At 46.1% G+C, this 15,276-nt stretch overlaps 4 protein-coding genes across 4 annotated transcripts; 3 read left to right on the plus strand and 1 right to left on the minus strand.

The window, feature by feature from the left end:
• Positions 1-1,378: 1,378 nt before the first annotated feature.
• Positions 1,379-7,079, plus strand: AGABI2DRAFT_184268 (hypothetical protein; the record flags this gene model as incomplete). Its single annotated transcript, XM_006459612.1, has 16 exons — positions 1,379-1,425; positions 1,754-1,809; positions 1,866-1,904; positions 1,953-2,231; positions 2,290-2,569; positions 2,663-2,907; positions 2,958-3,137; positions 3,200-3,732; positions 3,795-3,948; positions 4,011-4,277; positions 4,338-5,233; positions 5,304-5,600; positions 5,682-5,864; positions 5,935-6,227; positions 6,285-6,488; positions 6,553-7,079. The coding sequence occupies 16 exons, from the start codon at positions 1,379-1,381 to the stop codon at positions 6,962-6,964; spliced, it is 4,365 nt and encodes a 1,454-aa protein (XP_006459675.1). The 3' UTR covers positions 6,965-7,079.
• A 1,516-nt stretch (positions 7,080-8,595) lies between these two features.
• AGABI2DRAFT_135041 (hypothetical protein) lies at positions 8,596-10,270 on the plus strand. Its single transcript, XM_006459613.1, has 5 exons — positions 8,596-9,270; positions 9,330-9,503; positions 9,556-9,580; positions 9,641-9,854; positions 9,906-10,270. The coding sequence occupies exons 1-5, from the start codon at positions 9,007-9,009 to the stop codon at positions 9,934-9,936; spliced, it is 708 nt and encodes a 235-aa protein (XP_006459676.1). The 5' UTR covers positions 8,596-9,006; the 3' UTR covers positions 9,937-10,270.
• A 165-nt stretch (positions 10,271-10,435) lies between these two features.
• On the plus strand, positions 10,436-12,727 carry AGABI2DRAFT_184271 (hypothetical protein; the record flags this gene model as incomplete). Its single annotated transcript, XM_006459614.1, has 15 exons — positions 10,436-10,481; positions 10,544-10,674; positions 10,726-10,756; positions 10,814-10,944; positions 10,999-11,055; positions 11,109-11,199; positions 11,259-11,282; positions 11,338-11,565; positions 11,624-11,685; positions 11,743-11,854; positions 11,909-12,002; positions 12,059-12,095; positions 12,157-12,223; positions 12,279-12,338; positions 12,392-12,727. The coding sequence occupies 15 exons, from the start codon at positions 10,436-10,438 to the stop codon at positions 12,568-12,570; spliced, it is 1,350 nt and encodes a 449-aa protein (XP_006459677.1). The 3' UTR covers positions 12,571-12,727.
• Positions 12,728-13,165: 438 nt separating this feature from the next.
• AGABI2DRAFT_116638 (hypothetical protein) lies at positions 13,166-14,084 on the minus strand (the record flags this gene model as incomplete). The annotated part of the gene is made up of 6 exons (XM_006459615.1): positions 13,166-13,349; positions 13,407-13,473; positions 13,523-13,633; positions 13,689-13,802; positions 13,861-13,915; positions 13,968-14,084. 6 exons carry the CDS (start codon positions 14,082-14,084, stop codon positions 13,166-13,168), a joined length of 648 nt encoding a protein of 215 aa, XP_006459678.1.
• Between the last annotated feature and the right edge of the window lie 1,192 nt (positions 14,085-15,276).

Here is a 15,276-nt window from a genome sequence, read left to right on the forward strand (position 1 = left end):
AAAAAAAGGTACAAAAGCTCGTGGCCAAATATCTTTCTGGACTGATTTATATCCCTTACGCTATCAAAATGCTGTGTCACCCCTCGGAATTCGGTGCGATTTAACCGCACCGAAAATTCCTGATTTGGAATTAATAAAATAGATGTGGAGCTAATTGATTTTGCGTTACATTTTGTCCTTATCCCGACTTTGAAAAGCAGCACAATGAAAATGGAAATGGGTCTCATACGGTGCGGCGGGAGTGTATAGATTGCTCGGCGAGGATGATTTAGTAGTTGACCCTTGTCGCTTGTGAGACACGGAAATGTGAGACGCATACGGTTGTTGTAGGGTTGGAAAAAATCCAAATCCTGGGATGGCTCCAATCTGACTCCAATAATCGCTTCATTGATATCACCGGTTTCATCCTCGGATTTTCAGAAGAAGGTCAAGAGGCGAGGAGAAGTTCCTAATTATCGAAGTTACATCCAGAAATGCGCCACGGAGATTAGGATGAGAAGGTCGGGAGATATCAACATAGGCGAGGGGATTCATAGTCTCAATATTACCAGTGGCTTGGTCGGGGATTAATGACATTGCTATGCATTCCAGGACCATGGCTGCCTTGCTCTGAGGCACCATATTGCCCCTCGTTGGGACTCCTTTGTGTGATCGGATGAAGGCGATCAACGAACCAGAAGGAGATGTATGTGGTAGGTAACACCCCTGCCGGATTATTCCCGACTTGAAACGGAACAGCAGTATGTACGACGGAAATCAGGTTGAACTTGATAGAAGCAGGGATGTGAGGTCGGTCTCGTAGACCACATGGGTAGACCAGTCGGTTACTAGCTTCGAATTCCTTCTAGTCGTGACGTATTGCCACTATGGCCGCTGAGGATTCGATTAAAGGAGCCCGACGCGTTAATAATGAAATGACATCCAAGTTGCTGGGCGAAAGGTGGAAGCCGCGTGAGCCCGTATGCCAGAATAAGTCAAGAAAATAGCGCTAGTGGGCACGAATGCAAGGTTCCTGTACATGCGACTATACTTCTGTTCGGCTACCTATCAATTCATGAATGGAGTGCTAAGCTCGAGTTTGCGTAAAATCACGAGATAGGTTCTACGACTCATGAGAGCCCGCGAGAGGTGCCGTTAAACGACAGCTGGCGAGAGATCGCGCCAGTGATTAGGGCACAACACTGACCCGATGGCAGACAAAAGACCTGTAGCTTGAGCACCCCCGAACGAGAGATGTCTATAGCTGGAGACTCGACCCTGCACGACGATACCAATGTGATGTCAGTATGTTCTGTCCACAAAAATACGACGAACGATTGCCTTGAGATTATGCAGGGTCCGTCTACAACCTACCATATGCGCCAGTGTGGGAGGTGTCATGATCAAGGTTGGTATGCACCTCTGTGAGAGAATCCGTGTCGGACGGTATTTCGAGGTCCGAGACGGATAGGGCGATCCGGAAAAGGCAGGCGTTACCCACGTGCCGAGTCCCGTGACGGGCTGGCCTTGAGACTTGCGACGACGGGCTTCTGTTCTTGTACTAGTATAATGGGTATGTCTGCCGGCCTATCCGCCACGGATCGCTGACATTAAACCGTGTTCCTTTGCAGGTATTCCCAAGGTCAGTCTCCCCCCCAAATAAGCGCACACACCCCCGGGCTCACCCTGCCTTTTTTGCAGTTTTTCCGATACATTTCGTACGCTTTTGTCTCTCTAAGTTTGGCACCAAATTCTAATTTGAAATTCGAAACAGTGAACGCTACCCTTTGACCTCCCAGCTAATCCAAGAGAACAAGATTCCGGAATTTGGTCCGTGCCATATCCGCGCCTATTACTCCGGGGCCACTCATCACTCTGTCAAACAGATAATCTATACCTTGATTTCAATGGCATCATCCATAACTGTATGGTTTCCGAAAACATTTGATCCGTGTTGCTTAGTTCGACCCTAGGTTCTCATCCCAATGACGAAGACGCTCATTTCCGACTTTCTGAAGACCAAATATTCACCTCGATCTTTGCCTATGTCGACCATCTCTTCGGCAAAATCAAGCCGAAAAAACTCTTCTTCATGGCCGTTGATGGCGTTGCGCCTCGCGCAAAGATGAACCAACAACGGAGCAGGCGTTTCCGGACTGCAAAGGAAGCGAAAGATGTCAGGGAAAAGGCGGAAAAGAAGGGTGAAAAATTACCTGATGAGAAAGCTTTCGACAGCAACTGTATTACCCCTGGTCGGTGTTCCGTTGTCGTCAATGTTTCCTTTGGCTGAAAATCTATGTTCAATCCTAGGCACGCTCTTCATGGCTCGCTTGTCGGAACAGTTGCGTTATTTTGTAAACAAGAAAATCTCCGAGGATGCCAATTGGCGCGATATTGAAGTTGTATTGTCTGGTCACGAAGTACCAGGGGAAGGTGAACACAAAATAATGGAATATATCAGGTTGTCCAGGGCACAACCAGACTACAATCCCAATATCCGGCATTGTTTATATGGCCTGGATGCCGACCTCATCATGCTGGGACTTTTGAGTCATGACCCTCATTTTTGTTTGTTGCGAGAGGAGGTCAAGTTTGGCCCCAAGACGAAGCAGAAGAATAACACGAGGCAAAGCCTTCTCCCTTACCTCTTTTTATAAATCATATACTGACTCTCAATCTCTAGTTTGGAGTCGGTCAACTTTTATCTGCTACATCTATGTTTGATGCGCGAATACCTCGACCTCGAGTTTCGAGATATTGAATCGACGTTACCGTTTGGGTATAGTTTGGAACGTGTCATTGATGATTTTATTTTGCTTGCCGTTTTCGTTGGGAACGATTTCTTGCCTAACCTTCCCGACTTACACATTCATGAAAACGGATTGGAGAAGTTGTTTGAAGTGTATAAGAAGGTTTTGCCTGGTCTTGGTACGTCCTAAACCTCAACAACTGTTGCCACGTGTTTACGTTGTTATTAGAGGGGTATATCAATGAGGGTGGCGTGATCAACGTCAAGAGGCTTCAAGTCATTCTTGACGAGATGGCACGATGGGAGCAGGATGTTTTTGAGAAAGAGTACGCCGATTTGAATTGGTTCAAAGGCAAACAAGCAAAACATGTAAAGGAGATGGAAATGGGTCGCAAGCGGTCTAGTCTTGGTAAGACGCTGTCACAATGTTTTTCCCGCCCCCGGCATTGACACACTTGCCTCATTTCACAGCATTGACGAAACCTCAAAGAGATATCTTCGCTAAAGTCAAAGGGTATATCCTTGCTAGTCGCAAGGGTCCTTTGTCTAAAGCGGGAAAGCTTACGATGCTTAATACGTTCCCGGCCAGTGAACGCGCTTTCGTCACTCGGCTTGCGGAAGAGTTGCATCTCAGTCTACGATTCGATGAGTTTGACGAGAATGATAACAATATTCTTACTTTGACTTTACCGGGTGTCCAAGAAGACGATGAAGATGGTGGTGTTAGTAAGAATGAAGAAGAGAAGGAGGCGAATGGCACTAGTAGTTCGGATGCGGAGGTTGTTGAGGAGAGTTCTGGAGGCCCGCCGGATAGCGATTGGGAGGATACGAGTGGCGATGATGATGACGCGGATAATGAAGAAAGCCGGATTGCTGTTGATCGAGTGTTGAACAAGTATGACAAGGCGCCGGCTTTTGACGATGAAGAGGGTGGCGGTTTTGATGCTCGGCACGAGAGGTCTATTAGGGAAAAGATGGATGAATGGAAAAGAGGTTATTATCAGGTACATAAAGTTGAACCCAGAATCAAGCTTTTTTTTCGGGCTGACTGGTTTGATGTGTCTAGGGAAAGATGGAGATTTCATATGACGATCCGAAGGGCATGGGTGATTTGGTGTATAGATATGTCGAGGGGCTGCAGTGGGTAATGCACTACTATTACAGTGGTGTAGCATCTTGGGGTTGGTTCTACAACTATCATTATGCGCCGCGCATCTCAGGTACGTGCCGCACTCAGTCCTACAAAAATGCCCAATTGTAAACGGGTTTTACTTCCCTATAGATTTACGCGGCGTCGACAAGATGACTTTCAACTTTGAGCTCGGTACTCCCTTCAAACCTTTCCAACAGCTGATGGGTGTCCTACCCTCCGCTAGTATGGAACTCATTCCGGAGCCGTATCGGGAGCTCATGTATGATCCTAATTCACCTATCCTGGATTTCTACCCTGTGGAATTCGAGTCGGATCTGAATGGGAAGAAGGCGGAATGGGAGGCAATTGTGAAAATTCCGTTTATTGACGAAGTGAGGCTGCTCAAGGCCATGGCTAGTAAGTTCAAGTGGTATTTATTTCGTTGAATTCTTTCTCATTTATGTTCGTTTGTTGTAGCACGGGAACATCGGTTGACTACGGAAGAGCGCAAACGAAATTCTTGGGGAACAAGTACCAAATTTATCTACAATCCTGGCGAAAGCACTGTATATCCCTCGTCTCTTCCCGGATTCTTTCCGACCCTCCAGCGGTGTCATTGTAGAATGGAGGATTTCGATCTTCCTACTCTCGATGGCCTTCACCTCGTTCCTGGACTCCTTGATGGAGTCTCTTTGGGTATTGAATCTCTAGCAGGTTTTCCGTCACTCAAAACTCTTCCACATACCACTGTCTTGGATTTCCACCGTGTCAACGTACATGGTCAGGAATCTAAAAACAAATCGATGGTGGTCAGGATCGAGAATCCTCACGAGGGTTCAAATTCGAACGAAATGGCGAACAAGATGGTGGGGGAGAGGATTTTTATGGGATGGCCGTATCTGCAAGAAGGATTGGTTGTGGCGCTATCCGACGGGTTGTTCAGCTATGAAAAAGCCGCGCTTGTTGAAGGAGACGCTCCGAAAGTGATATCGAACCCGCATCTCCAACACGGTATCAATCACTGGCAAACCAAAGCCGAACGGATCGAGTCGATGTATTCTAAGAAGTACGGAGTGTTGACAGGAAGAGTTGAAGTTCTATTACATATACGACCGCTGAAGGGGTTGAAGAGGTTGGAGAATGGAGCTTTGGTTAAGGATTATGAAGATGCGGATAAGGAGATTGAGCAGGCTTTACAGATGTGTTTGAGTGAAGTCGTTTCGGAGGATCCGAGGTTTTTGGAGAGGGAGCCGCCACCGTTGAATGTTGAGTTCCCTGACGGAAGTAAAGTGTTCTTCCTCGGAGAACATGCGTATGGCGTGGCAGCTCAGGTGACGGGCACAACGGACACGAGTCTATCGGTTGTTCTTGCGGTGAGTTTGGTTCTGGCTCCCTTGAAGCTGTTAGAATGCTCGGCTCATTGACGCTGATGTTTTTTTTTAGTTCTTCCCGTCCGAGAAAGCGGAAATGGAAAAGTTCAAAGCTGTTGTCAATAATCGGAGGGCATCGAGATACATTCCTTCGTTCAGAGCTGCCGAGAGTTTACGAATCTCTCCGCGGGCCTTGTCAAGGATCACCTCGAGTTTCATGGTTGTGACAGGTCATGACAAACAAAAGATCAATCTGGGATTGAGTTTGAAATTCGAAGCGAAGTCATTGAAAGTGGTGGATTACACGAGGAAGGATGGCAGACATTGGGAATATAGTGAGAAGGCAATGGAGTTGCTTAGGGAGTACAAGGTCCGTTCCATTTCACTTCGATTGTTGCGTGTTCGGACATTGAGATAAGTCGGCTGATTGGGGTGCTTTTTGAATTTGTAGGCCGCGTTTCCTGAGATCTTCAGATGCTTGGATGCGGATAGTGATGCGATGGCTCTCGCATCGGATGTTTTCAGTGAGAGCAGTAAACCCGACGAGAGGGTTCGAGAGATAAAGGCTTGGCTGAAGCAGAAAGGTGTAACAAACCTTGAACCCGTGTCCCTCTTCTGTGATCAATTATCCAAGGTATGTGCATGTTCTTTTTCGCTGCTTTCTTCTTGCCATTACGGGAAGTTGACGGGTTTTGCTCAAATAGGAAACCGTCGTTGAGCTAGAACAATTAGCCGACTCCTTAACAAAGAGCAAGTCGCCCTCTGATTTCAAGAAGGCTATTGTGAAGGGAATTCCGAGGCAAGCGGTTCTTAAACCTGCGCATGCCGTCTATCGGCTCCAGAACCAATGGTTCGGGTTGGGAGATCGAGTAGCCATGGTCAGGGACTCGGGGGCTGTCCCGTTATCGGTCAAGGGGCTTGTCATAGGGATCAATGCGAACTCGATGGATGTTCTTTGGGATGTACCCTTCATGTCCGGTGTGACTTTGAGTGACAGGTATGTTGACCTGACTTTCCAAGGCACTGGACGTTGAAACCTCTCACTTTCGGACAGATGTTCGCCATATCGCGGCATGACCGTTGAGTTTAATTCATGCCTCAACTTATCGAATCCGCAGTTTGTCACATCCACAAACCCCAAAGCTCCGCCTCCTCCGCCTATCACCACACCCTTCAATCCGCGCCACGGACCTTATCCCGCGATTCAACCTGGCCCTGGCCAGCGTGGAGCTTCCGGTTTCCGTCCTGCACTCCAAAGGTAATGAGAAAAACGCGATTATACCATGTTTAAATCTTTTCTTTAACATATTATGTGATTCTAGTCACGCTGGACCGGCAGGACATGTCCAGATCATGAATAATCCTAACCGAGCGAGAGGCAGTCATCATGCGAATGGACGCGGTGGGCACCCTGGACACCCGACTATTCCTGCCAACGTAATTGCTGCCCGTGGTCGCGGCGGTGGAGCTGTTTCAGGATCACAAACCCGTATGAATGGGAGCGGGCGTTCAAGTCAAACACCGACGAGTCCCACTTCTTCTAGTCGCGTCAATGGATACAGTAACGCGTCGAGCCACATATCCTCGGATCCGGCAGCAGAGACAACGACTCCGTCCAGAGGTCGTGGCAGAGGGTTCATGCCACGTGGCCGAGGTTTTATTCCGAGCCCGTACCGCGGAGGATCGAGTGGGAGAGGAAGAGGTCGAGGCTCGTTTACACCAATTCCCTCTTGAGCATTCACAACAATTTAGCTTTGTTTTGGTTTCGTATGTCATTTTTTTGAGAGCTTGCATGTAACCTCATCAGTGAACAAAGAATGCTTCTCAGTATCAAATGCTGAAATTGTTTTGACGGATATATTCATGTAGACATCTCAACAACACACGAGTCGGGTCAACTGTCTATGCGCTCCTTATCTTATCTTCCTACATGGACAAAGCAGCTTCCAACGTGACCAAGTTCCCCTACTCGTCCTTTGCGCGAGCCGCTCTGATCTCTCCCATCTTTCGTTCTTATTTACGAGGTCTATTATGATCCAGTCATCAAGTTCTAGACTAAATAATGGACCTCAAGAACTGTGATTAACTCGTTCCCCTCATACGTGCTCAAACGCTTTCGAAGGACTCCAGCAAACTACCTTTAACTGCTCCAACATCCCCGCTCTTCTGATCAGAGTCGTCCCTTGCTTAAAAGATTCCATTAGTATTGGCTCCCTCTGCCCCGTTCTTAAATGGCCTCGTTCTATGGGTGAGTGATGTTGATGAGTTGTAGTAGAGTTCTGCGTAGATTGAGCTGATTTTTTTCTTACTGATGCAACGAATCTTGAAATACCAATCTCTCGGGGCCAGATTATCATGCTTAAAATCTCAGGCGCCATTGATGGATGGCATCTTTCCAACGACGTTAAACAATAAGGAAAGGATTTGAGGCAGTTCAAACTGGTCAGCGGGTATTTATTACTCCAGCATAGCTTGAATTCAGGTTATTTAGGCCCCGCATAAACCTACCACATAATTCCTCTAGGAGTTGGTAGTGTCTTATCGACATATCTAGTCAGAGGCTCATAATGCAAACAATGCACACAATACTTATGAAACTGAGGAGAGGCCTTCGCCCACCATTCATACTCAGTAGACAGTGGGAAGGTGTAGCGAGCACATGTTCAGATACTCATCCGCTCGGCTAGGTTTCGCTGTCACTGATAACTTGGCAGTATGTTTTATTTATATTTCAAATGCGCCGTATTTACTACTATTTGCTCTATGTCTATGCCATACTCTCGTATATAAGCCGTGTCGTAGATAAAACGAGGTGGTTTCCGCCTCTTGAACGAAGAGTGTAGCTTGTCTAGATTAATTACTAGTGTGCTATCTAAGTGAAGACTTCGTTTATCCTTCGGTGTAACTTCAACGTTACAAGAGGTCAAGTGATGGATCGATGACAGCCCACGGGACTGACCGAGAATACCCATGGTGGCAGACGATATGGAAGAGTGTCCTAGGAGATGTTTCTAACAGTGAAAAGAGCTTTGACACATCTTGATCAAGAGGAAAACAATGATTGCTTCCCCCTGCTAAAGTATCGAGGTATTGTTATACATCCATTATTTGGAGTAAAGCTTCTGGCCAATGGCCCCACCTTGAACACCCACCACGGGGCGTTGTTCGTGACGACGATAGTGTGAGAGTACAGGTGGAGCTCTTGTCATGGAAAAATGTTTTGACAATCCGTTTTTGGCAAGTTTCCAAGTTTTGCGTTGAATGTGTTCCCACAGGTTTTTATATCCGACTTCCATGCAATCTGTCTATCATGCCACCAACAGGTATCAAAAGAGCGTCGCCGTGCAGGATGAAGCGAATGACAACTTCCTTCTCCCTTTCGAGTCTAGTCTGTAGTATTCGTGATGGAGAGGCAAACACCACCTTCTACAAATCCCTCAGGTCCAGCCAATTCTAGCTCTCCTCATCCAAGGCCAATCCACGAGTCTACAGCTACACCTGGATTACAAGATACTGTAGCTTCGATTCCGTCTGGCGCGCCCCAGGCAGGATCGCCACCGGTAGCAGATGCACCAGCTCCTCACCAAAAACCCGAAACCGCTGATCGAATCGAAACCACAACACCGTCGCACCAACCGTTAATACCCGTATTACAACCCCCTGCCGCCCGTTCAACGCCAGAACGAACAGCCAACCTTGCTGCAAGGCCAATGACGGCGTCGACTCTGCGAGAACAGCCTAGTTCACCTACGCGACCACCACCGCCACAGCTAACAATGGCGCGTCCTATGAGTGCCGGCCATCCCGGTTCTTCAATGGAGAAGCTAGAGGATTCAGACTCGTTATTGGCCATGGGTTATCCCGAGCTGCACAGAAATAGCGCAGTTCGCACGGATCAATCATTGCCTCCACTCCCTCATGCTCGTCTCGTCGATAATGGTGTTATACCAACACGCCGGCAACGAAGTTACGCCCCGGCGTCGCTTGGCCATGGGCCAGGTTCAAGAAGGTCGAACACCGACTGGCTAGCTGATGAAAAGGTAAGTTCTGTTCAACTCGGAAGTTTATCTCGAGGATTTAACCCCAATTTTCGCCGTAGCCAACAGTCGGAAAACGCCTCCAACCCACTCTCGATGTTGCCAAGGCTAAACGAGACACTTATGCAGCAAAAGCAAAATCTACTGGTTGGACGCTCAACGCCGCCATTGGACTACAGGTCCTTTTCGGTTCTATCACAACCGGGCTATCAGCAGTCGGCACCACTGGCAGATCGGTCAGTAAAAAGATAAGAGTAATTGACAGTGCTGACATTCGATTTTCAACAGACCGCTGTTCAAACAACAATCTTTGGTGAATTCTCCTTTCAAATTCACATTGCGCCCTAGCTGATTTTCGTTCCACGTGACCCAGGTGCTATGTCGACTTTGGTTGCATCTTACCTCGCCAAAGCGCGCGGATCAAAAGAGCCAGAATTATCCATCGTTCGAACAAGAGATCTGGAGCACTTTATTCGTGAAATCGAAGCATTCATGCTTGACCACGGTCATGTTGACACCGACGTGTGGGATAAAGATATTAATCGCTTTCGTTTGCAGTTGGAAGGCATATTGTCGAATGCGGACGAGTGAGTCTCTTTTCATGATTAGAATGCTTGAGCTGATTCACATGAAAATAGTAAGGGACTGAAGGCAGCATCTACAGCCTGACGAGGATGTCGTAGCGAGGGCGTTTAAATTATTCATTGGTAGTTTGATTGTATGACTATGGCAAGTGACTCACTACTTAGTACTTAGCATTTGCCTTGTCACCGAAATTACCTGATCGATAGTTGTCTCTTCTTTAAAGTACTGAAGTCATTTGGCCGCAGCTCCATTTTTCTTCCTGGCCCTTTCACCGCTCCTTTAATACATTTCCCTTGGCACATGCTTATATCGAATTCTTGTCTCCTTATAGTTGGTCATGTGGTAACTCTACCAACCAAAGGGGATACCTCTGCTTTTAATATTCAGTTCCATGAGAATGACATGTACCCACCCCGCGGCACGAGATGGCAGCATTCGGCGTGAAAATTAAATAAAACTTGGAAGGTATGGTTTCGGAACTACCCTCCGTTTGTCTGTCACCCTACTTCAACATCCCCGACTTGACGGCTAGAGAATACGTCCAACAATGGGCCGAACCATGTCTGAAGTATATCGGTCGCCAATGACTCAAGTACTGCTTATCTCTATCGTGTGCTTTTGTTGTCCAGGCAAGATTTGGGTTGTTCGATCCTTTCTCATGTTATCGCTGACGAAGACGACTGTCGAATAGGAATGTACAACGCTATTAGTGGTTTGGGAGGGTCTGGTCAGCTCGATAGCACAGTCGCGGCCAATGCAACCGTCGCTCTGTTAGCAGCAACGGCGGCATCTGCGCTCTTTTTTGTTCCTCCGATCTTTGATGCAAGTATCTTCGGTACCGAAATACCGATCACTAATCCGCAAATTTAATAGATGCTCGGTCCGAAAGCGTGTCTACTGATAGGTTGGTTTAACTTTCACGATGAAACTTCCCGGCGGTGACAGGCCCTGCTTTACATAGGTGGCTGGACTTACCCATTGTACTCCGGATCACTCCTATGCTACAACCACACGAACAATGCGGCTTTTGTCATTGCATCTGGAGCAATCCTTGGTATCGGTGCATCTTTCCTTTGGGTAGCGCAAGGAGCTGTTGAGTTTTTCTCGTCTTGATTCATTCTTGATGTCTGATATACTTCCATGCAGATCATGGTTTCGTATCCTCTACCAGATCAGAAAGGACGAGCCATCGCTCTGTTCTGGGTAAGTGTTACCCTCTGTTTGTTCATTGAAAAAGACGACTGATTACAGCGAAGGTTGTATTTAACCTTGGAGGAGGTATTGGGTCCTTCATTTCGTTCGCCCTCAATTTCAACTCCACGGCTGGCACAGTTACTGATGGAACATGTGAGTCTTGATATGATATGTTTCCTGAACGTTTGGCATTGAATCCATTATCATGTCAGATGGCGCTTTCATAGCTATCATGGGTGAGATGAAGATAAACCTTGCGATTCTCGTATCTGATACTAATTCTGACATTAGCCTTTGGCTGGCTGTTTTCCGTCTCGATTGCCCCGCCACACAAGGTTGTCAGAAAGGATGGTACGATGGCTGGATCACGCCCTGAGAAATCGGCGAATTTTACCGCGGCCATCCATCGCGAAGTCAACAACTTTGTAACGTCACTGGGAAATTGGAGAATTCTTCTACTTATTCCGGCATTCTTCTGTGCCAACTTCTTCTACTCTTACCAACAGAATAGCGTCAATGGTATGTACCACTTGCTTCGTCTGTGTTACATTGATCATCCATTTACCAACACTCTCAGGTGATATTTTCACTTTGAGAACACGATCTTTAAATGGATCTATGTATTGGATTGCCCAAATGGTGAGTGCGAAGCTAGCATGTGTATTCAAATCTTCAATTTGGGTGTGATCACATCAGTTCGGTGGCCTACTTATTGGGTTTTTACTCGATCTTAAATATCTAACTCGACCTCAACGCGCTCTGCTCGGATGGGTTTTCGTACTTGTAACTGGGTTTGCTATATGGGGAGGTGAGTTGAATTGTTCGAGAACCGTTTATTATTGAAACGAGATATCTTATCTAGGTGGGCTTGCATTCCAAAGATGGGCTAACGGGATTGGAAGGAAGCAGTGGTTAGACTTCTCCGATTCAAGGACATACATCGGTCCTTTCTGGTTGTAAGCGTTATTCTCAAAAACGGAAGAATTACATGCTGACGCTGAGGAACTTTCAGATACTTCTTTTATGGTGCTTTTGATGCTTTCTGGCAAGTACGTGGGGCGGTTTCTTGAGTATTGTGCTTACTGGTGCAGTCATTGATATGAGTAATAGTCTTACTGTTATTGGTTGATGGCTTCGTTAGCCGAGTCCCCCGCCGCTGCGGCCAAGTTCGTTGGTTGTGCGTATTCAAATACTTCATCAAGCTTCTCAAAGTGGGCTGACGATTTGCGCAGTATACAAGACGTTCCAAGCAACAGGTGGTGCAGTTGCGTGGAGAATTAACGCATTGAAGTGTGAGTGTGTGAAGCTTCAAATAGGCCACATTTACTAAAGCTTTGTCAAAAAGATCCTCCTTTGACCCAATTTGCGATCAATTGGGGACTCTTCGGGGGCGCATTGCTAATTGCGTTACCAACTGTTCTTTCTATCACGGCTTCTCCATTGCTCCGCGCGAAACAGGATGAAAGTGAGCAAGACGAGTCCGGAAAATCGCCGGTCATCGAATCTTCGAAGGACGACGCCTAAGCTTCGACGGACAAATATGCATAGTGACCAGGAAGTACGTATACATTTTGTCCTGTACCTTCCGGGCCAGCCACTATCTTCACTACCTGGTGTCTACTCCAATATCATGTGCTGGAGCGGAGTCCAATGATGAATTAGACCAACAAAATGAATTTTCACCCTTGATCCTCGAGCAAACAACGGGCTATTGAATATTTAATTTATTTCTCTGTTCTCAGCACTCCGTGTTAAATCTCTCAGTCATAGTTGAGGGATTGGCAAATGCGAATCGTCCTCGTTCACTCCCTCCCCGGGATATATTACTATCCCCCGCCTGATTCGGAATATTTTCGAATATGAAGAATGACCTAGTTTTTGATTTTATGTGCAAAAAAAATATGGAATATATGTACATAGAGCGAGAGTGTATATCATGGTGTATCGAGTTGAACTAACAATGAAAGACAAATGCAGCTGCTGGACTCCTGTGGACTTGCGGCCATCACTTTATTATTCCATAGTCAAGACGTCGATGTGTAGACTTTTATGTTTGGTTTTGCCTGTTTAGGTGTGTTCTCAACTTCTCTCCTACTTTACATGTCGTATATCCCAATGTCTACTCGATCGTTCTGTTTTCAATTTGAGTTTTAAATTGCAACCCAGAGGTAGGGCGCGTTTCAGTGACGTTGATAGTCGGCAAGGCATTCATGGTATCTCCCGAACAATAGTCTTCATGGCCGTATTTCCGAATGTGAAGGACAACACGGCACGCAATCATGCTGAGCAGGAATCGCGGTACACTGGATGTAACGGTAACTCTTCTCAGGCTGGGAATCAAGAAAGTGAAAAACACATACAGAGGAGATAAGTCAAGTATGGGACCTGTGGCGGCAAACCAGAGGGCAATTCCCGAAACAGAGATTCCTGCGAAGCGGTTTAAGAACGTGTGAAGTTAGAATGTGAAATGACTTACCAAAGGAAACCAAGTAATAAATAAGCGCATCTCTGTATATCTTTCTGATCAACCTGTTATATTCTTCTTTATATTTTTTAAACCTGACCCAGCAGATTATAAGAAAAAGAACTAGGCACAATGAGCATTCAAAGATCAGTCCAAATATTTGTTATGATGAACTTACCTGTCTCGTCAAACACTGAAACAATTATTCCTAGAATGGTGTATAGGTTTGTGGCTGATGAAGAACTTGTTATTATACAACTCGAGATAAGTCCTGGAACGGGTGAAAGAGTTACTGAAAGCCTGGTCAATGAAGAGTTGGGGCGATAAGTAAGTCGAATATGATGACAAACCGGAAATACTGTGATTGACACCGGCCATAAAAGTCGTGGCAGCGGCAAATGTAGTCTGCATGGACAGATTAATTTCACATGTAAGCAAGAGCACCTAAGAAACTAACTGTGCCCAAAATTGTGAGAAAAATAGCGTTACGGCGTGATGGTCCCAACAAGGCATAGGCTCTAACAATCAGGATGACTACAGGAGAGGAATTTGATGATAAGCTCTGATTCAACATAACGGAGACCAAAGGCGTTATTGAACCTACCATGTGACGTCATGTGGCCAAAACCAGCGCACCAAAGATTGATCTGAACAAGCTGTTGACACGTCTTTCAACATGAAGATTTTCAGCTTATTTCAACGACTATAATTAGAGATGAGCCAATCACCTTAACTGACGGATTTCGTGCCGCATTCGCTAGTAAAATATCGTATTAAGTCGATATCAAGACGGGACGAGCAGGGAACTCCTCCAAAGTCAAGGTCTACCTACCAACTATTGCTGCAGTTGCATCAATAAAAGGGGAATAGCGACAGCAAAAGAACACTATTTTGAAAAGTGTCCATGGTGAAAACCAAATGAAGTTTATCTAGGTACAAAATTGTTACCCATGAAGAGAGAAGCACAGGAAGCAGATACACACCTCATCAATCAGAGTCTGAAAGAAATCGGCCGTGAAAAATACATATAGGGCAACTACCATGTGCTTCATATTCATACGTCTCCTCAAGAATTACGTCGTTCTAATCACCTTTCGCATACTAGAGCAATATGTTAGACGTAGATTAGTGCATTGTATACCAGGCAAAACCCACTTGGGTCACATTAAATTGTCTTATGGTTAATATGAGGAATTCGATAAGGGCATGATCCATGGTCGGGGGGAGGTGATGATGTATGAATGAAGACTACTGCATCGTTTGAGATATACGATTTCTGATAATCCATTAATATTCATTATCGGCGTGATGGCAGGAGAGATTATCTCCTCACCGCCTCATCGACACACAAGAAGGGATTGATATAATCAGCCCATCAGCCACTCAACAGTTTGAGCCGCTGATGGGTTGATTATATCTATACCTTCTCGTGTGTCGCTGAGGCGGTGACTCGGAGCTATTCTTATCTACCACAAATCTATGAGAATGAGAAACTTGTAAACTCATTAATCACTGATGTTCTGTTCCGTCATCTAAATTGCCTATGGCTGTGTACCGTTGAATGGATGTGCTTGAGAAACGTGTGAACAGTTTATAAGCGGATAGTACCCCTACTAAATCTTAGATGTAAATCTAGAGTCGGATGTGTGATTATGCAGAACTACGAGTCTGTATCACTATGCAGCTGTCCTTGTTCTGCGTTGTCCAGTAGAGTTAGGGAGGAGGCCAATCAAAAAATTCGAGTACTTAGGATCGCGGTGTACGTC

Source organism: Agaricus bisporus, assembly GCF_000300575.1.
Source record: "Agaricus bisporus var. bisporus H97 unplaced genomic scaffold AGABI2scaffold_3, whole genome shotgun sequence".
Lineage (NCBI taxonomy): Eukaryota > Fungi > Basidiomycota > Agaricomycetes > Agaricales > Agaricaceae > Agaricus > Agaricus bisporus.

Excerpts from the sequence above, each read along its gene's own strand:
- AGABI2DRAFT_135041 (XM_006459613.1), top strand. The coding sequence starts at position 9,007 with ATGGCGCGTCCTATGAGTGCCGGCCATCCCGGTTCTTCAATGGAGAAG. Across the intron at positions 9,271-9,329 it reads ACTGGCTAGCTGATGAAAAG|CCAACAGTCGGAAAACGCCT; the intron begins GTAAGTTCTGTT and ends TTTTCGCCGTAG. Across the intron at positions 9,581-9,640 it reads TGTTCAAACAACAATCTTTG|GTGCTATGTCGACTTTGGTT; the intron begins GTGAATTCTCCT and ends CACGTGACCCAG.